Source organism: Brachyistius frenatus, unplaced genomic scaffold (assembly GCF_029030835.1).
Source record: "Brachyistius frenatus isolate BFR_SWC_R1_liver_20210118 unplaced genomic scaffold, ASM2903083v1 Contig_130, whole genome shotgun sequence".
Lineage (NCBI taxonomy): Eukaryota > Metazoa > Chordata > Actinopteri > Embiotocidae > Brachyistius > Brachyistius frenatus.
In genome coordinates, this window is record NW_027210729.1 from 758352 (window position 1) to 773234 (window position 14883).

The window sequence follows — 14883 nt, forward strand, 5'->3', positions numbered from 1 at the left end:
ACCGTTCAGAGCCGGTGATTAACAGGTATTATTCACTCAGCAAAGATCTGTAAATCATGTGTGTGCATTCCTGGAGTTGTCTGGCAATAAGATAGGAGATAGACAAACGAAAATTAAATCTATTTCAAGTTTACCAGCCTCGGAGTAGGAAAAAGGTGATGCCATCTCTGTTTGTGCACCAGTCACATTAAAACACTGCAATTAGAATAATTGGGGTTGTTTGTTTAAATAGGCAGCACTCTCAAGTTAGACTAGTAATGAATAATGCAAAAACTTTCCAGACTTCCAAACTTTGGCTGTTGCTTATTTGGTCAGGAATGTTGAATGCTACATATAATACTTTTCCACTACAGTTACATTTTATGGTTTGCTCTCCGCCCAAAAAGCCAAATGAGTTGGAGTGCACGTAGCTAACAACACAGAAAGACAACAAACAGAGAATTATGTGGATTTGGTTCCCATACGGCCTAAAATTATGCAGTGGATACAAGGCCGTTTAGCTTATGCTGCTGGCATGTTTTTCCTGCTTCATCCAGATTCTCTAAAGTCTAACTGTGGTTCAACAGGAACATCTAACCCAGAGCCAAATTCCTCCACTCTCACCATGACATGTACCCACAATTTATTACCCACCATTATAGAAACCGAGGAATCAAATAGCTACCAGCGTACTGATCCAGACTCTAATTCCTATGGTCCACCATGGAGTTAAATCTTGCCGCTGCATAACAATAACAGGAGCTGGAGTTTGCCGAGGCCTTGCTGCTCGTGTGCTTATGTGTATCTGTGTTTGTGTGTATGTGTGTGTGTGGTCTGACCAGTGCCCACATCCTTCCAGCACAACACCGTGGCCACCTAGGAGACACACATCCACTTCTCAATCACCTCCGTCCTTCATTCCCACCAGCGGCGAGGCAGCTGGAGGTTATGACGTCTGTTGTGTAACACAAACTCACCATAGTTTGTCTCCCAGCGTTTTTTCTCCTGGTTACGTTCCTCTGTACAAACAGCCTTCCTACATATATGGGAGATGATTTGAGCTGAACAAACCAGGATGGTATTTAACTTGTTCACACAAGATGTATAGAAACTGTTTAATGGGGAGGTTGATGACCGCCTCCTTTACTTTCCCGCTGTTACGAAAGAGTAAATCAGCGCGCTGTCAACTTGACTTGAACGTCGGTAAATCAGAGACGTCTGCTGGATGATGAATCGTCCGGCGATGTCATCTCACTCTAATAAGATATCACTCTGTTTTAGGGTTTCCAGTTAAATCACGGGGGTACATTGTAAGAAAAGTTAGAAGATTGGAAACAAAGTACAGGAGAACTGAGATTGGAGGAAGGAGAGGAATGTGTTCAGTTGCAAAATGAGAACGGTTTTCACTCCTGAACCAACCTGTAGTCATGAAAATAAAAAAGAATCTGGGTTATGCACAGATGTGGAAGACGCAGGCCAGGAAGATATTTTGCAGCGCAAGAAATTTCAGGCTCAATGAGAGCCATAAAGCAGCATTTCTGTATGACAACAGCAGCAAATATGTTCCGGCCCTTTGTTTCCACTTGTCGTGTTTCCGTTCTATTTTGTACTGCAACCTGCCTGTGTGTGTTATTTTGATGGGATTACCTGCCCCGCTTTGATTTGTTCTACCCGTGTCTCATTGTCTGTCCTCTCCTCGTGTATTCTGTAGCTATATCGCAACTCAGTGGCTGCATCCTTCAGAGCATGCATCCCGTTAAGTCGTGGCCTTCGTCTATGGGGAGACATCGAAGGCCCCCTCTGTGCCAGTTCGTATGGATGTTTCCTGCGAGCACTTGGTTTTACTTCCTCGTGTATGACTGGCTTTTTTTCCAGGTTGTTTTTGCCTTTTTGTTGGCACCTTTAGTTTTTAATTGTATTCTACCAACATCCTATAAGTAAAGTTTGCCCTTTTGTTTCATTCTCTTGCCACCTGTGTCGTTAGTTTTTGACCTCCTGCAGCTGCGAATGCAACACAGACATATTGACACATTTTAAAGTGGGTAGTGTGTTTGCCAGTTGCTTAAATACCTATCAGACAAGGTGCAAGATTAGCATCACTGTTAATTAGTCTCACTTCTGGCAAACTGTAAAATGTCATTTCAACATTAACTCCTTTTAGTTGTGTTTCACTCACTACCAACTCACAGCAGCTTCAGGCAAGTATCTTGCTTTTTTGGCAAATGCTCCACTTTGCTAAGCAGCTGGTCACCACCCTTGTCTTCCTGCAGTTTTGTGCTTTGTGGGAAAAGTACAGTAGGATTATCAGAGCTCTTTTACCGACAACAGCTGCCCGCTGCAGATGGAAACAAAGTTTATGGGACCCATGAGACTGAACCAAAACAAATGGCTAAAAGATGCTGAAACGCTCTGTGGGGAAGATCTAAGAGAAAGGAAAGAGACACTAAAAAGGAAAGTTCTTTTGACTTTCTTCTGCCTTTAGAAGATCAGATCAGGGTCTTTAGTAAATATGAGCATGCTGCGGTGTTTACTGACTGCCCAGCATATGCCCTCTGGTTATTGAAGTTCTGTAGACATCTACCACCAGCATATAAGGTTACCCGCTGCAGTCTTAAATATGAGAGGCTGTTAGAGTTAAAAAAAAAAAAAAACCAAAAAAACCACAGTGTCTGCTCTCATTTGATGTCAGTTGTTTGTCTTGGGGTGAAAGGAAGTTTATCAGTTCTGCACAGGTGCACTCAGCGTTTCTTCAGTGTGCGAGCTCAGAATTTTACCTTTGAAACAGCTGTGGTTTCCTCTCAGCGAGAAACATCCTGTCACATACCTAAGAGCTACTTCCTCCTCAGAAAAACATCAATATTTACCAGAATACACAGAGACCTCTAAATCTGAAAACCTCTAACCCAGTAGCATGTTTTTCTGTTCTGTTGCCAGTTGTCATCCCACCCTTGCCAGCTGTACCTCATTTTTATTTATGCCTTTTTTTTTCTTAATATTCCTACACCACAGAGACAGCAAACACTCCGCATTCCTCCTGCTGGACTCCAAAGTAAGGCTTGAATTCCTGGGCTGCTGGGAGGAATGCTGCCCTCTGTAGCTGTGGATCCACTGGATGATTACAAGTGGATGGTCAGTACCAGGTAGTTTTTAAGGTTGTCAACATTACAGACTTTATTTATGCCAATTTTACCTATAGAACTTTTAACCATGTGTGCAGTGACAGATTAGCAGACTTTGATGAGGCTTAAATACTTTGTTGTTTTTGTTGTTGATGCCAAAGTCAAAAAGAATTATATCTTCGGTGATGGGAAGAACAGGGAGTCTTGCAAAAGATAGTAAAAGCTCTGATCTCAATATCAGGCAGATAGCCTGAATCCACAGAGGAATTGCAGCAAATACTCAAAGATGCATGAAACAACCTTCCAGCCAAGTACTTTAAAACACTGCACGAGTGTATCTAGGAGAGCTGGAGCTGCTTTAAAGGCAAAGGATGGTCACACCAAATATTGATTAATCTTTTTTTCTGTTTACTTCGCTATGCATGAAGTGTCATTGATGTGTGTTTTCAGTGTGATTGATGTGTGATGAAATTGCTTATTACAGTGTTTAGAAAGCCAACAAACAACTTGCCAATATTCATAAAGATATTACTTACAGCCATGACAAATCCATGCTTAGGATAATGCATTCTACAGCGCCGGAAATATGCCAGTAACCATTAGTAACGCTTCAAAATACATGCTGAATCAACATTAACCCGAGGTAAATGCAGTGTCTATCCTGTGGGCTTTACCGAGCACTAAAAATAGTGAGTACATCTGCAGCCATTGATGCAGCACTGCAGATTTACTGTAATGGAAAGGAAATGACAAGAGAGAGAAGGCGAAATAAGAGTAGGGTGGGAGAAGAGGAGAGGATGGTTAAAAATAAGACTCAGTTATGACGAGGACAAGGCTACTGCTAACACGATTTCAGCTGAAAAAATAATGCACTACTCTAGTTCCTTTAGTGCCCCGTCAGATAATAGTCATTATTATTATAATTGGTTGATTTGCACCCCAGAGGAGAAAGGGATTCAGTGTCTCACTCAAGGACACCATGCTCAGCATGAACAGCTTGAAACTGAGCAGCCAGTTTGAAGGACAGTCTGGACTTTGATCTCAGTTAATTAACATGGATCAGACCTAAAATCCCATTCAAGGAGAGATCAAAGTCTCGATTGGCTGTGACAAAGGTCTGATGCAGTTTAAAGGAGGCTAGTTTTATTCTATTGCTATTATAATGAGATGTATTATGTCTTTAAAAGGTTTACCCTCTATGTGTGCACTACTGTTAGACAATGAAAGTATATACTCGGTGAGTGTTGTGGGTAGATGTCCTATGATTTGTGTTATATGTACTTTCACATAGTCATGCACTGTGACAGAAAAGTAAATAGTTATAGGCATAGATTTAGGTATGCTATGGACTTCAGGGTTAAGGTAAGAAATCGAACACTGCCCCCTGGTGGCAGCAGCAATTATCTACTTTGATTTAATAAAAAAAACAAAAACAACAACAGGCTTTACACATTGTCATTCAGGTAGTGTGAATTTTAGGAGGTACAGCGAGTAAAAGTTCATTGGCAACCCATCAATATTACACAAACATCCGTTTTCTTATCACAAAGTCCTGCTTATTCTATAAACACAGTTGTGTCTTCTGTGGCTCTGAAGGGATATTTCCAGTCTGAGATAAGAACCCCAGGAATGTGAAGTTAATCTGGATTTTGTTTAAGACTATTTTAATCATAATTTTTAATAGAAAGGCTCGGTATGGAGTTTGAAAGCAGTTTTCATTTACCAGGCAGCTCTGATAAAAATGCAATCAAGTTGCATAATGCGAAAGGACAAAAAAGTCTGCATATCTTGGCCTGTAGAGTTTCAATTTTGATTATTCTGTTTAAAACATTTCTTGTAACACATTAGTCCAATTTAATGTAAATCCGATATTTAAAATGTCAGAGTGTGAATACTGTTAATAGGCAATATGTAATCCAGTTTCTTAGTTTCTGTTATTAAATGTAAATCATGCCTCTTCCCTTCTGTTTCTGGAAAAAAAAAAAAAAAATACAAAGTGACACATTTTATAGACATTTTAGAAAGAGCTTCTTTCAGCTTACTAATGGAAATTAAAACTAATAGCAACTTGTAATTTCCTTGAACCCTCCTTCTAATGACGCATCAACCAACCTGACGTCGGTGAGCTCACTGTTTGCGCAGATCAGTCATTTCTCCAGTTTTTCTCCATCCCAACAGATACTTTTTGAACTACAGTGTGAAAGAGAGAAACCTCCCATCTCTAAAGTTAGTCCGGTTTCTGTAGTTATCTGTGAATTTGAAGTCATCTGAAAAAACAGCCTCCGTATCCAAGATACAGTTTTGCCACAGTGTTACAGTTCTACAAAGGAGGTACATCACCGAGTTACTTCCGCCCAAAATTTCAGCCTCTATTCCCGTGGTTTGCCGCTTAGCCTTCTTCTTAAATAATGCAGTACAATAAGGGTTAAGGAAAATGTTGTTACGTGAAAAACAACCTACGGAGTCTATCCACCACAAACCGAATACCCCCTGCTTCCACCGCAGTTATTTTGCCCCGGCTCAAACTTTCCTCGTCCTCCACAGCAGTGACATTACAGTCAGGAGGGAAAATCCTGCTCAGCTCTTTGCAACGACCTGTTACTTTCTGTGTGTGCGTAACCAGACCAAAATATTCTCTGTCCTACTGACGCTTGGTTCAACCCATTCTGTGCCCGAGTGGTGTATTTACAACACTGTGCCCAAATCCTCCTCATCTTTCACTCTGCCAAGGAAACTTTTGCCTTCTGCGTCACAGCAGTCTGTTACTTCTACATTACTGTCCAACTCCAGCAGTCTTTTCTGACACATATAAGCTAACTTCCTTCTCCTCCCTGATCTCATCCTTTCATAAATGTTATTTCTTTCAGTCCATACAATAAACAAGGGAAAACATATTGTACAATCTGTTTTTTAACTCTTTCCAGGTCAAACAGTAGAATGTTTAATAAAAGGTTTCATGAGGGGTACCACAAGGATCCGTTATTGGTCCTCTTTCATTTATATGTTGTTTCCTCTATATTTAAATTGTTGTTTGTGACATGCAAAGATATACACATACACTCTTGTGTTGGCTTCAGTTAATGATGCATTTACTCAGGTGACTTTTTCTTAAGGTTTAGTTTTACCTGAGAACTTGGACTATCCTTATCTGTGGAAAATGCTGAGATCATGTTATCAGTAAACAGGAACAAACTCTTGCATTACAAGCAAATATAACTAATGTTTTTCTTTCTGTCAAACAGTAAAGAGCATGACCGCTCTGGCTAGCATCATATTGGTTGAAATTCCCCTCTGTACTACACAATTCAGCCAGGAAACTATTCGTCCCTACCGATTTGGCCCAAATGATAACTTCACTGTCCTCTACTGGGGAACACAGAGAACTAATACTAAAGGGCAAGACAGAGGGTCACCAACAGTTACTGAAATGTCAATGCTGACATCTTTAGAGCACATCACAGCACATCACAGCACTTACTAAAATAATCAGCAACCTCTGACTAAACTCTGATGAAAATAAGGTCTCATTTCTGATCCTCTCAGACCTGATCGCAGCCTTTGATACGATGGACTGTGATTTTCTGATCAATTGTGTTGAGAAGTTAGTTGGTCTGTCCGACAGTGTCTTAAACTGGTTCAAAACATACATCAGAGGGAGGAAGTTTTATGTCACCGTTGGAGATCAAGTGTCAGAGAAATATGACAGCTGCTGTGGGGTTTCACAGGGAAGCTGCCTCGGCCCTTTACTGTTCTCACTCTACATGCTGCCTCTGGGGAACATCGTTAGAGAGCACAATGTTTGTTTTCATAGTTATGCAGATGATACACAACTGTACATCGCTGCTGAACCAAATGATGATGCATCTATGCGCTCCATCACTGAATGTATTTTAGCAATACTCTGCAGCTCGAGTGTTAACCAGAACCAAGAGGAGAGAACATCAGTCCAGTTCTAGCTGCTCTGCACTGGCTGCCTGTAAGACCCAGGACTGACTTTAAGGTCCTCCTCCTCGCATACGAAGCTCTTAATGGGCTCGGACCGAGTTACATCTCTAACTCTGGTGAACTATGAGCCTTCAAAAACACTGAGATCATCTGCTGCAGGTTTATTGGAGGTTCTCAGCAACAGCCGAAAGAAAATTGGGGATTCAGCTTTTGTCAGCTACGATCCAAAGCTGTGGAACAAACTACCTGTAGATATCAGGGAAGCTGCTCAGTTAATACTTTCAAAAGAAAGCTCAAAACATATCTCTGTACGTCCACTTTTAACTAGCTACTCTTGAAGCTCTCTTGCACTTTCCTACACTTGAACTGCTGTACCTTTAAAATGCATATTGCTTATTTTATATTTGAATTCTATTGCATTTTATCTGTTCTTCGGCATTTCATTTCTATATTTTTAAGTGTTCCTTTTTATCTGTTTATGTGAAACACCATGTCATTCTCTTGCTGTGAAGCACTTTGAGCTATATTTCTTGTATGAAAGGTGCTTTACAATTTTTTTATTATCTTGTTTTTCAATGTCCAATGCACTTGAAAATAACTAAGCAGCACTCCATGATATGTAAAACAACCTGTCCAATGAGTTTCACCCACCAGGGTATCTATCACTTATCTTTGAAAATAAAGTTGAATATTGTTTCTGCAATACATATTTTAGTTATGCGCTATAGTACCAGAGGAACAATGTAATATAGTCTAAACTATATTATAATCTTATAATAATAATAATAATAAACACTCTTTTCACATCTTGTATTCAAGTAATTTATTGAACAAATGGTAGTTAAATTTCAATCTTAAAAACATACACATCATCACAATTTTACACGTGGGTCAAAAAGTTGTGGCGATTGTCTTATTAGTGTTTGCTTTAATTTACACTACTCTGTATTAACTTCCTGTACTTTGTATTTGCTTTGGTTTGAGTTGTGGATTCATTATATTTGTGATACTAGAAATAATAGGTAGTTTGTCATTCACAGAAAAATAGTGACAGCCTACCATCCCTTCACACAAATGATCAACCCATAAAGCTCTCATTTAATCAGACCTCTGAGGACCATCAGTGAATGAATGATATACTTCTAACACAAAGCCAAAGGCAGCCTGTAACGAGGTCTAATCAGCAAGAATAATTGAAAACATTTGTGCTCAGGAGTTTTAAATAAAACATCTCATCTCAAAAGATTAAAACAAACCAAAAAACAAAACTCTTAAGTATTACCTGACCCTTGCTGCTATTGTCTACTGTACATGTTAGATTCTTTGTGCGACAAGGACTGCAATTTAATAAGGATTTACTGATGAGTCAAAAGAAACACCACCTCCCTCAAGTAACAACCAATCCTTCCCTTTAATATTTGGAATCATTGATTGCTATTGGATTGTAATTTAACATGGACAATTATTACAAATGGTATATACAGTACTTCTTGATTTCTCATTATATACACAATAATAAACATGAACTAATGATTTTAATTAATAATAATGACAACAAATGATAACCTAAAATAAAGGAGATGAATTATTGAAAGACTGCATTGTCACTGTGTTTCTTAATAAGCTGAATGTAGTTTGGCTATATTTTACGATGGACCAAGGCTGGCTTTTGTTTATTTGCAGTCAATGTACAAACTGCACTTGATTTATATTTTAGTTGATAAGAAAATATAGCATGAGGACTTTTCATACCTAACCTGATGATAAAAGGAATCAGCTGCAGCCAAATGAAGGATAATCACCTCCTACCTGCCTCCACCCACTTGCTGCTTCATTGCACCCAGAAACATTGTCTGCACTGTACACTATCCAACATTCAGCTCAATGGGGAGACTGTCAACATTACAGTGACTGCCAGTGAACACAGCAATACCCTGGTTGAGTTTACTCCTTTATCTGGCAAACAGGTTGTTTCCTGTCGAAGTAAACACAAGTAAAGCCGACACAAATTATTTCATTAAAGCTGATTATAACAATAAAGCTACCGGCGCTAGTTTGGCTTCACAGTGATAGAGTGTTCTGTCCTGTCAGTGAGGACTACAATACCCTTAGTCTTTCACAGAACCCCAGATGATGAGTCCTATTACCACAGCAGCCACAGCCAACACTATCATCAGGATGCAAATCTTCTTCCGGGAGCTTTGCTGGAAGGAAAAAAAAAAAGGAAAAAAGTTGTTCGAGCCTTAAATAAACATAAAAGATCGTCTGAATTTGAATGAACAGGGAGATTGTTTTACTCAAACTAGTGGATGTTTTGAGGTGACTCACCAAATAGCATGAATCACCTTGTGACTCAGCGTTCTCTTTTTAGTTTCACCCTTATTTAAGAAAGAAAACTGACTAATAACTTGGTTACACAAGGCAGTCCATGTGCAGGGGAGTCACGCACTTATAAGACATACCTGGAGGGACTATCGCTTCGATTTCTTTACTGACGCACCAGCTGCCAGCCAACCTCTTAACATTTAGATATATAGATTTGACTTTATTAATCCCACAGTGGGGGAATTTACTGCAGCATAGAGAAGACCAAAAAAAGTGCACACAATATGAACAAATACTTATGAGATAGGAAATATGGTAGATAAAAAAGTAATTATTTTAGAAAAAAATAATTTATGCATTTTAAAGCTTCTCTGCTGCTCCTCTCAGTTCCTCTAGTGTATCTGTCTTTACTCACTCGTGTTCCTCATCCTCTCTGTCGTATAGTATTTTACCTGGTAGTTTGCAGCTTGTGCCAGCTGCTGTGTGGCATTCTGGACGTTGACATCGGCCTTCTCCACGTTAGCTTCTATACTATCTGTAAAACACACAGTTGGGTGGGCGGGCTTAAAGCACAGCAAATATTTTACAATACCGCACGCTCATATTTGCTCTTTGCTATATGTCTTAAATTAAGTGAGCACTGGGTGATGTACTGGCCATAGATTGACAAGTAAATATCCAAAAGAATATGTTCTTACAGTGGGTGTGAAGATGTTACATTTTGTAAATGTGTAGTTGCTCACCTATCATGTCTCCCTGCTCATGGACCATCATGCCCAGGTCCTTGAAGATGTCATTTATGTCTGTGATGTCGGACTAAATGAAGGATCATACAAAGAGAGGGTTCACATAAAAGAGGCACTTGAAGTGTCACTCATGTTTGTGACTTTATAGTAAACATTGACACAGAGCTATATTATGCACGAGTACTCTGTGGATCGTTTATACCTCCAGCTGCCTGATGGACGACTCTCTCTCCTGGATCAGCATCAGGTCTTCTTCAGTGATAGCCTCGGTCTGAACCTGCACCTGTGACTCACTGCAGGAATACATGTAATAATAATAATTACTAAAATAATAACAATAGATATGATGATGATGATGATGATCAGAAACGGTGGACTTACCCCTGGAAAGCAGATAGATCTCCAAAGCTGTCTTCAGGTTGACCTCCCTTTTAGAGATAATTCATATTTACTTACTTAATATTGTAAATGTACTGCAGAGGACATTCTTTTCCTGATTATATGCACAGCAATATTTCAGTAGGCACAGGGTGTTATAACATCTGTGCCCATTCCCCTAGTGCATCATTGAATATAATTTGATTCAGTATGTGCAAACCAGCTCATTGTCCAAATTTATGCTCAGTCACATGCAACAAATAAAACCTGTACCATTTGTGCGAGCCAAGATATGTTCCTCACCAAGCATTTAAAGCAATAAGAAACTGTTCCTGCCGATCAATAGAAACAGCAGATACAGATTATTTTCTGTGCAGTGAGATAAGCGATGAGGGAACAGAGTTACCAGGCAAGCAGGCTCCCCCATGGGAGTGAAAACAGTCACTATTTAAAAAGACCCCGTGTGAAGCTCAGTAATGTGAGAGCTTCCTGTGAAACTTTGCTTCTAAACTGACATCTGTTGTTGTTGCAAATGAAACTGAGGAAAGAAGAAAAAAAAACTTGTCACATTGTAAAAGTAAAAGTAACAGCCAGAACACACAGGAGGTTTTTGTTCTTATTGATAGATTTTACATCCAAGACGAGACACAATACATTTCAAAGGATTGTTCATGTAATTTAGAGACATGCGGAAGCAGACATAAGGGGAAGTGCGTAAAATAATTTGGGGAGTTTAAGAAAGGCACACTGCCTCCGTTATTAGAAAATGGAGTAATAATTTAGATGCATCTGGCAAATTTCTGAAACCGCTGCGGTGCGTCTGCTGGAATCACAGGCGTTGTCTCTATAGCTCAGATCATTCATTATCACCCTCCCACAGTATCCGAGCATACTCTGTGTGGGACATCTCATTTGATAACGGATTATTTTACTGCTCAACCCGCTGGCACGATGACCTCACTGGCATCTCGCTGACAGGTGATACAGGCGGTTCACTCACCGACAGCCTGGAGCTGGCTCTGACTCGGGCCACAAACTCTCTCTCCTTGCTGGCTGCATCCCGCTGCGTCTTCTGGAAGCTGTTTAGAGAGGCGGAGAAGTCGTTCAGCAGACGCTCCTTCTGTAACTTCCTCTGCCGCTAAGACCCAGAAAACAAAGACAACCAGAGAATCCACAAAAATATGTGTTAGAGCAACGTGGTCCGGATGATTTAAATCAGACTGCTTGTGCTACCAAACTTGGGAAATAAGCTTTGAACAACGGTTAAGGAAGAATTTTAAGAGTTTGGTACCTGATCCAGGCCAACAGGAAGTGCACTGAATGCCTTGATCAGTCGGTCAGTCTCCTTCGCCAGGTGGTTGCCTTGCTGCTGTTTCTGTTGACTTTCGACCAAACAGAAATACTATTTTATTTTGTTGAAGTAAAGCTGGTAAAGAGACAGATATCATAAGACCCTACGTACTCTCAGTAGGAATTATAAGCAGCTGATTAAAGAAAACTGGAGCTGTAGCGGAATCTTTATGAGCAAAATATAATTCTTAAATGAGTGATCAACTTTTGAGCCCATCATGGTTTTGAGGTTGAACTTTTTCTTTATTTTTTACTAAGATACTTATTATTATAGACCAGTTATATAAAACCCAACCGAGCCTCCATAACTCACAGCGTCTGTCGTAGCTGGCTGCTGTCCTGCTCCGTTCCCAGCAGGGACACTGCCCGCTGCAGCTCGGAGGCTGAGAGGGAAGACAGAACAAAAAACGCGTTGTTTATTTGCACTGAAGTATCTCCACGTGTCTACAATGATTCACACAGTGCAGTCAGTAAAGTCGGTGTAATCTTAATGGTGTGTGTGTGTGTGTGTGTGTGTGTGTGTGTGTGTGTGTGTGTGTGTGTGTGTGTGTGTATTACTCAGCAGTGTGATCTTCTGGATATTGGAACTGATGTTGTGAACCAAAACACTGGGGTCCTCTTGAATCCCAGCCTGGTAGGCCATGATGAGCGCTGTAAGGACACACAACAACACACACACACACACACACACACACACACACACACACACACACACACACACACACACACAGTCTGTCACTTTGTTCTGTCATGATTCACACTGGGATCTAATTATCATAATTACTGTGGTTCGCTAACTGTTCTCATGACTGACATGTGAAAATACCTTTTGGCATCCAAGGCTGAAACCAGTTGTTTCTGTATATTGTCCAAATCTTGTCAACTTACAAAACATGTTTTACTGGCTATGCCTTAATTTGTGGCAGCTTTAATAAGTCACTATAACATGAAACACAAGCTGCTACACGTTGATGCCACGGATGTGCTCCTCCTGGTATACCCTTTGTAACCCGATTTGATGTATGAAAACCTTTTTTTTTTTTTTTTACACATTTTCTTCCTGCAAAACACCCAAAAATATCTACTGTGATAATAATTATCTTCCACCATCTTGTGGTGAGACTGAGTGTCGTGCCACTCATGACTTCATCTCTGTCAGGGGTTTTATTCCCACCGTATGTTTCGGGCAGTAAAGCCTGGAGTACAGTTGATGCTCCAGTTCATTTAGAAGCTGTTGGATGAGGTTGAGTTTATGTCTCCGTAGGGGCCAGTCAACTTATTCCATTTCAAACTCAGAAACCCCTTTTATATATATATATATATATATATATATATATATATATATATATATATATATATATATATATATATATATATAGACCCTGCTTTGTCTACAGGAAAATTGTCAGGTTGAAAATATGGTGATTCACAACCAAAGGTTCAACCCAGGAGGTGTTTCGGCAGGTACATTGGTGTAAAAGACACAGGAGTCAACTAACACACTCTGGATTTCGTTATAAATGATGTATTCATACCTTGAAAATGATTGCAGATTGGTCCGATTTAGTAAATGTAACGTCACAATAACCTGTAAGCTGCCAATATTGTCCGGTTGCTTTTTCGTTATTATTGTTAAGTGGGCGCTGCACAGGGATTTGGGGATCAGGTGTCACAAGTTCAGGAGCAATGCATCCTGGTACATGTAGGCCCTTCTGTCATTGCGCAAGGAACAGGACAACTCAGGAAAAACACAGCTTCCTCAATCAATATAGCTCACACTGAGGAATGTATTACTTCATGTGACTACATTTACCATCAATTCAGAGTGAACATATACATAAAAAGGTTGTTGTTTTTTCTTTCCCCCCCCCCCCTTTAATTTCTGGTGTATAACAATTACACATTGTCACAGTGAAGGGGTTTTTCATCAGAGCTGATCATGCAAACTTCCTGCTGACTCGAAAGGACAGAAACCAGGGCCAGTATGCAAATAAACAGCAGCTAAGAAACTTGTCACACGGACACAATACGTGTTTTCACTTCAATCAAATATCACGGGGACTTATGTTAATTAAAACTTGTTGCACTCTCATCATCCTCCGTATTTTGCCCCCCTTTGCCTGCAAGACAAATGCGGAAATCACAGGAGTTTTTTTTGTTTTTTTTACTGGCAAGAAAATAAAGGCATAAATAATCACTCCTGAACCACTTGTGTTTATCGGGATTAACGCAGGATTTATATGAACTTTACACTCCTAACAAAAGTTATGAATCCGAGTCAAAAATGTGTCGCTCCTTTTTCTTTTTCTTTTTTTTCCCGGAGAGCAAATTCATTTGCTTTGTTGTTTCCAACATGTGAAACGACATCGTAAAATCGCCTGTCTCCTCCTAACGCGTCGATTCTGCCCAAATGTTCAGCTCTGTTGTGTAAAAGTTTTGACTTTACCTTTCTTGTAATTTCCAGCGGCCCCGTGTGTTGTTTCCTGGTTTTTGTGCCACTCCCCCGTCACATGATGCCTGCCGCTCCGGAGGCAACGTGATTGGTGGAAAATGTTTTTATTGTGGCAAACGATGAAATGAAGCAACATAACTTCCCCGCAAAAACAAACATGAAGAGCAAAAACTGTGAAAAATCATGTCTAGACTCATTAAAAAAAAAAAAAAAAAAGAAGAAAAATAGGAGGCAGCTCATTCACAGTAAGTGTCGAAGCTATTGTCCAACTAAAAACACATAAATCTACAAATCCTCCTATTTAGATTAGAGGTCGTCAACAGGGGGGTCCGCGACCCCTAGGGGGTCCACGGAGGTACTGCAGGGGGTCCATGACATTTTTGGTTGAATTTTTCTTTTTTTTTTTAAATATCTCTTTATAATTTTTATTTTATAATTTTTTTTTTTATATACAGTGAACCCTCGTTTTTCATGGGGGTTACGTTCCAAATAGAAACCGTGATAGGCGAAATCCGTGAAATAGTAACCTTTATTTTACAATTGAAATAGATAGAACTGGACATTAACTATATCTACGTTACATATAGTC

At 39.8% G+C, this 14883-nt stretch overlaps 1 protein-coding gene across 2 annotated transcripts; it reads right to left on the reverse strand.

The window, feature by feature from the left end:
- Positions 1–7851: 7851 nt before the first annotated feature.
- Positions 7852–14508, reverse strand: stx7l (syntaxin 7-like). 2 transcript variants are annotated; one of them, XM_069714408.1, is made up of 10 exons: positions 14289–14508; positions 12401–12493; positions 12156–12225; positions 11784–11874; positions 11493–11630; positions 10496–10542; positions 10317–10407; positions 10112–10184; positions 9821–9903; positions 7852–9247 (listed from the first exon to the last, which is right to left on the reverse strand). In XM_069714408.1, the coding sequence occupies exons 1-10, from the start codon at positions 14428–14430 to the stop codon at positions 9152–9154; spliced, it is 924 nt and encodes a 307-aa protein (XP_069570509.1). In that variant the 5' UTR covers positions 14431–14508; the 3' UTR covers positions 7852–9151. The 2 variants fall into 2 exon arrangements, with proteins under 2 accessions (XP_069570509.1, XP_069570511.1); XM_069714410.1 differs by lacking the exon at positions 14289–14508 and having other exon boundaries at positions 12401–13168.
- Between the last annotated feature and the right edge of the window lie 375 nt (positions 14509–14883).

Bases quoted from the DNA above. Each gene is read 5' to 3' on its own strand.
- stx7l (XM_069714408.1), bottom strand. From the start codon at position 14,430: ATGTTGCTTCATTTCATCGTTTGCCACAATAAAAACATTTTCCACCAA. The intron at 10,543-11,492 runs GTGAGTGAACCG...TATCTCTAAAAG, and splicing joins GAGCCAGCTCCAGGCTGTCG to GGAGGTCAACCTGAAGACAG. The intron at 10,408-10,495 runs GTAAGTCCACCG...GTATTCCTGCAG, and splicing joins GATCTATCTGCTTTCCAGGG to TGAGTCACAGGTGCAGGTTC.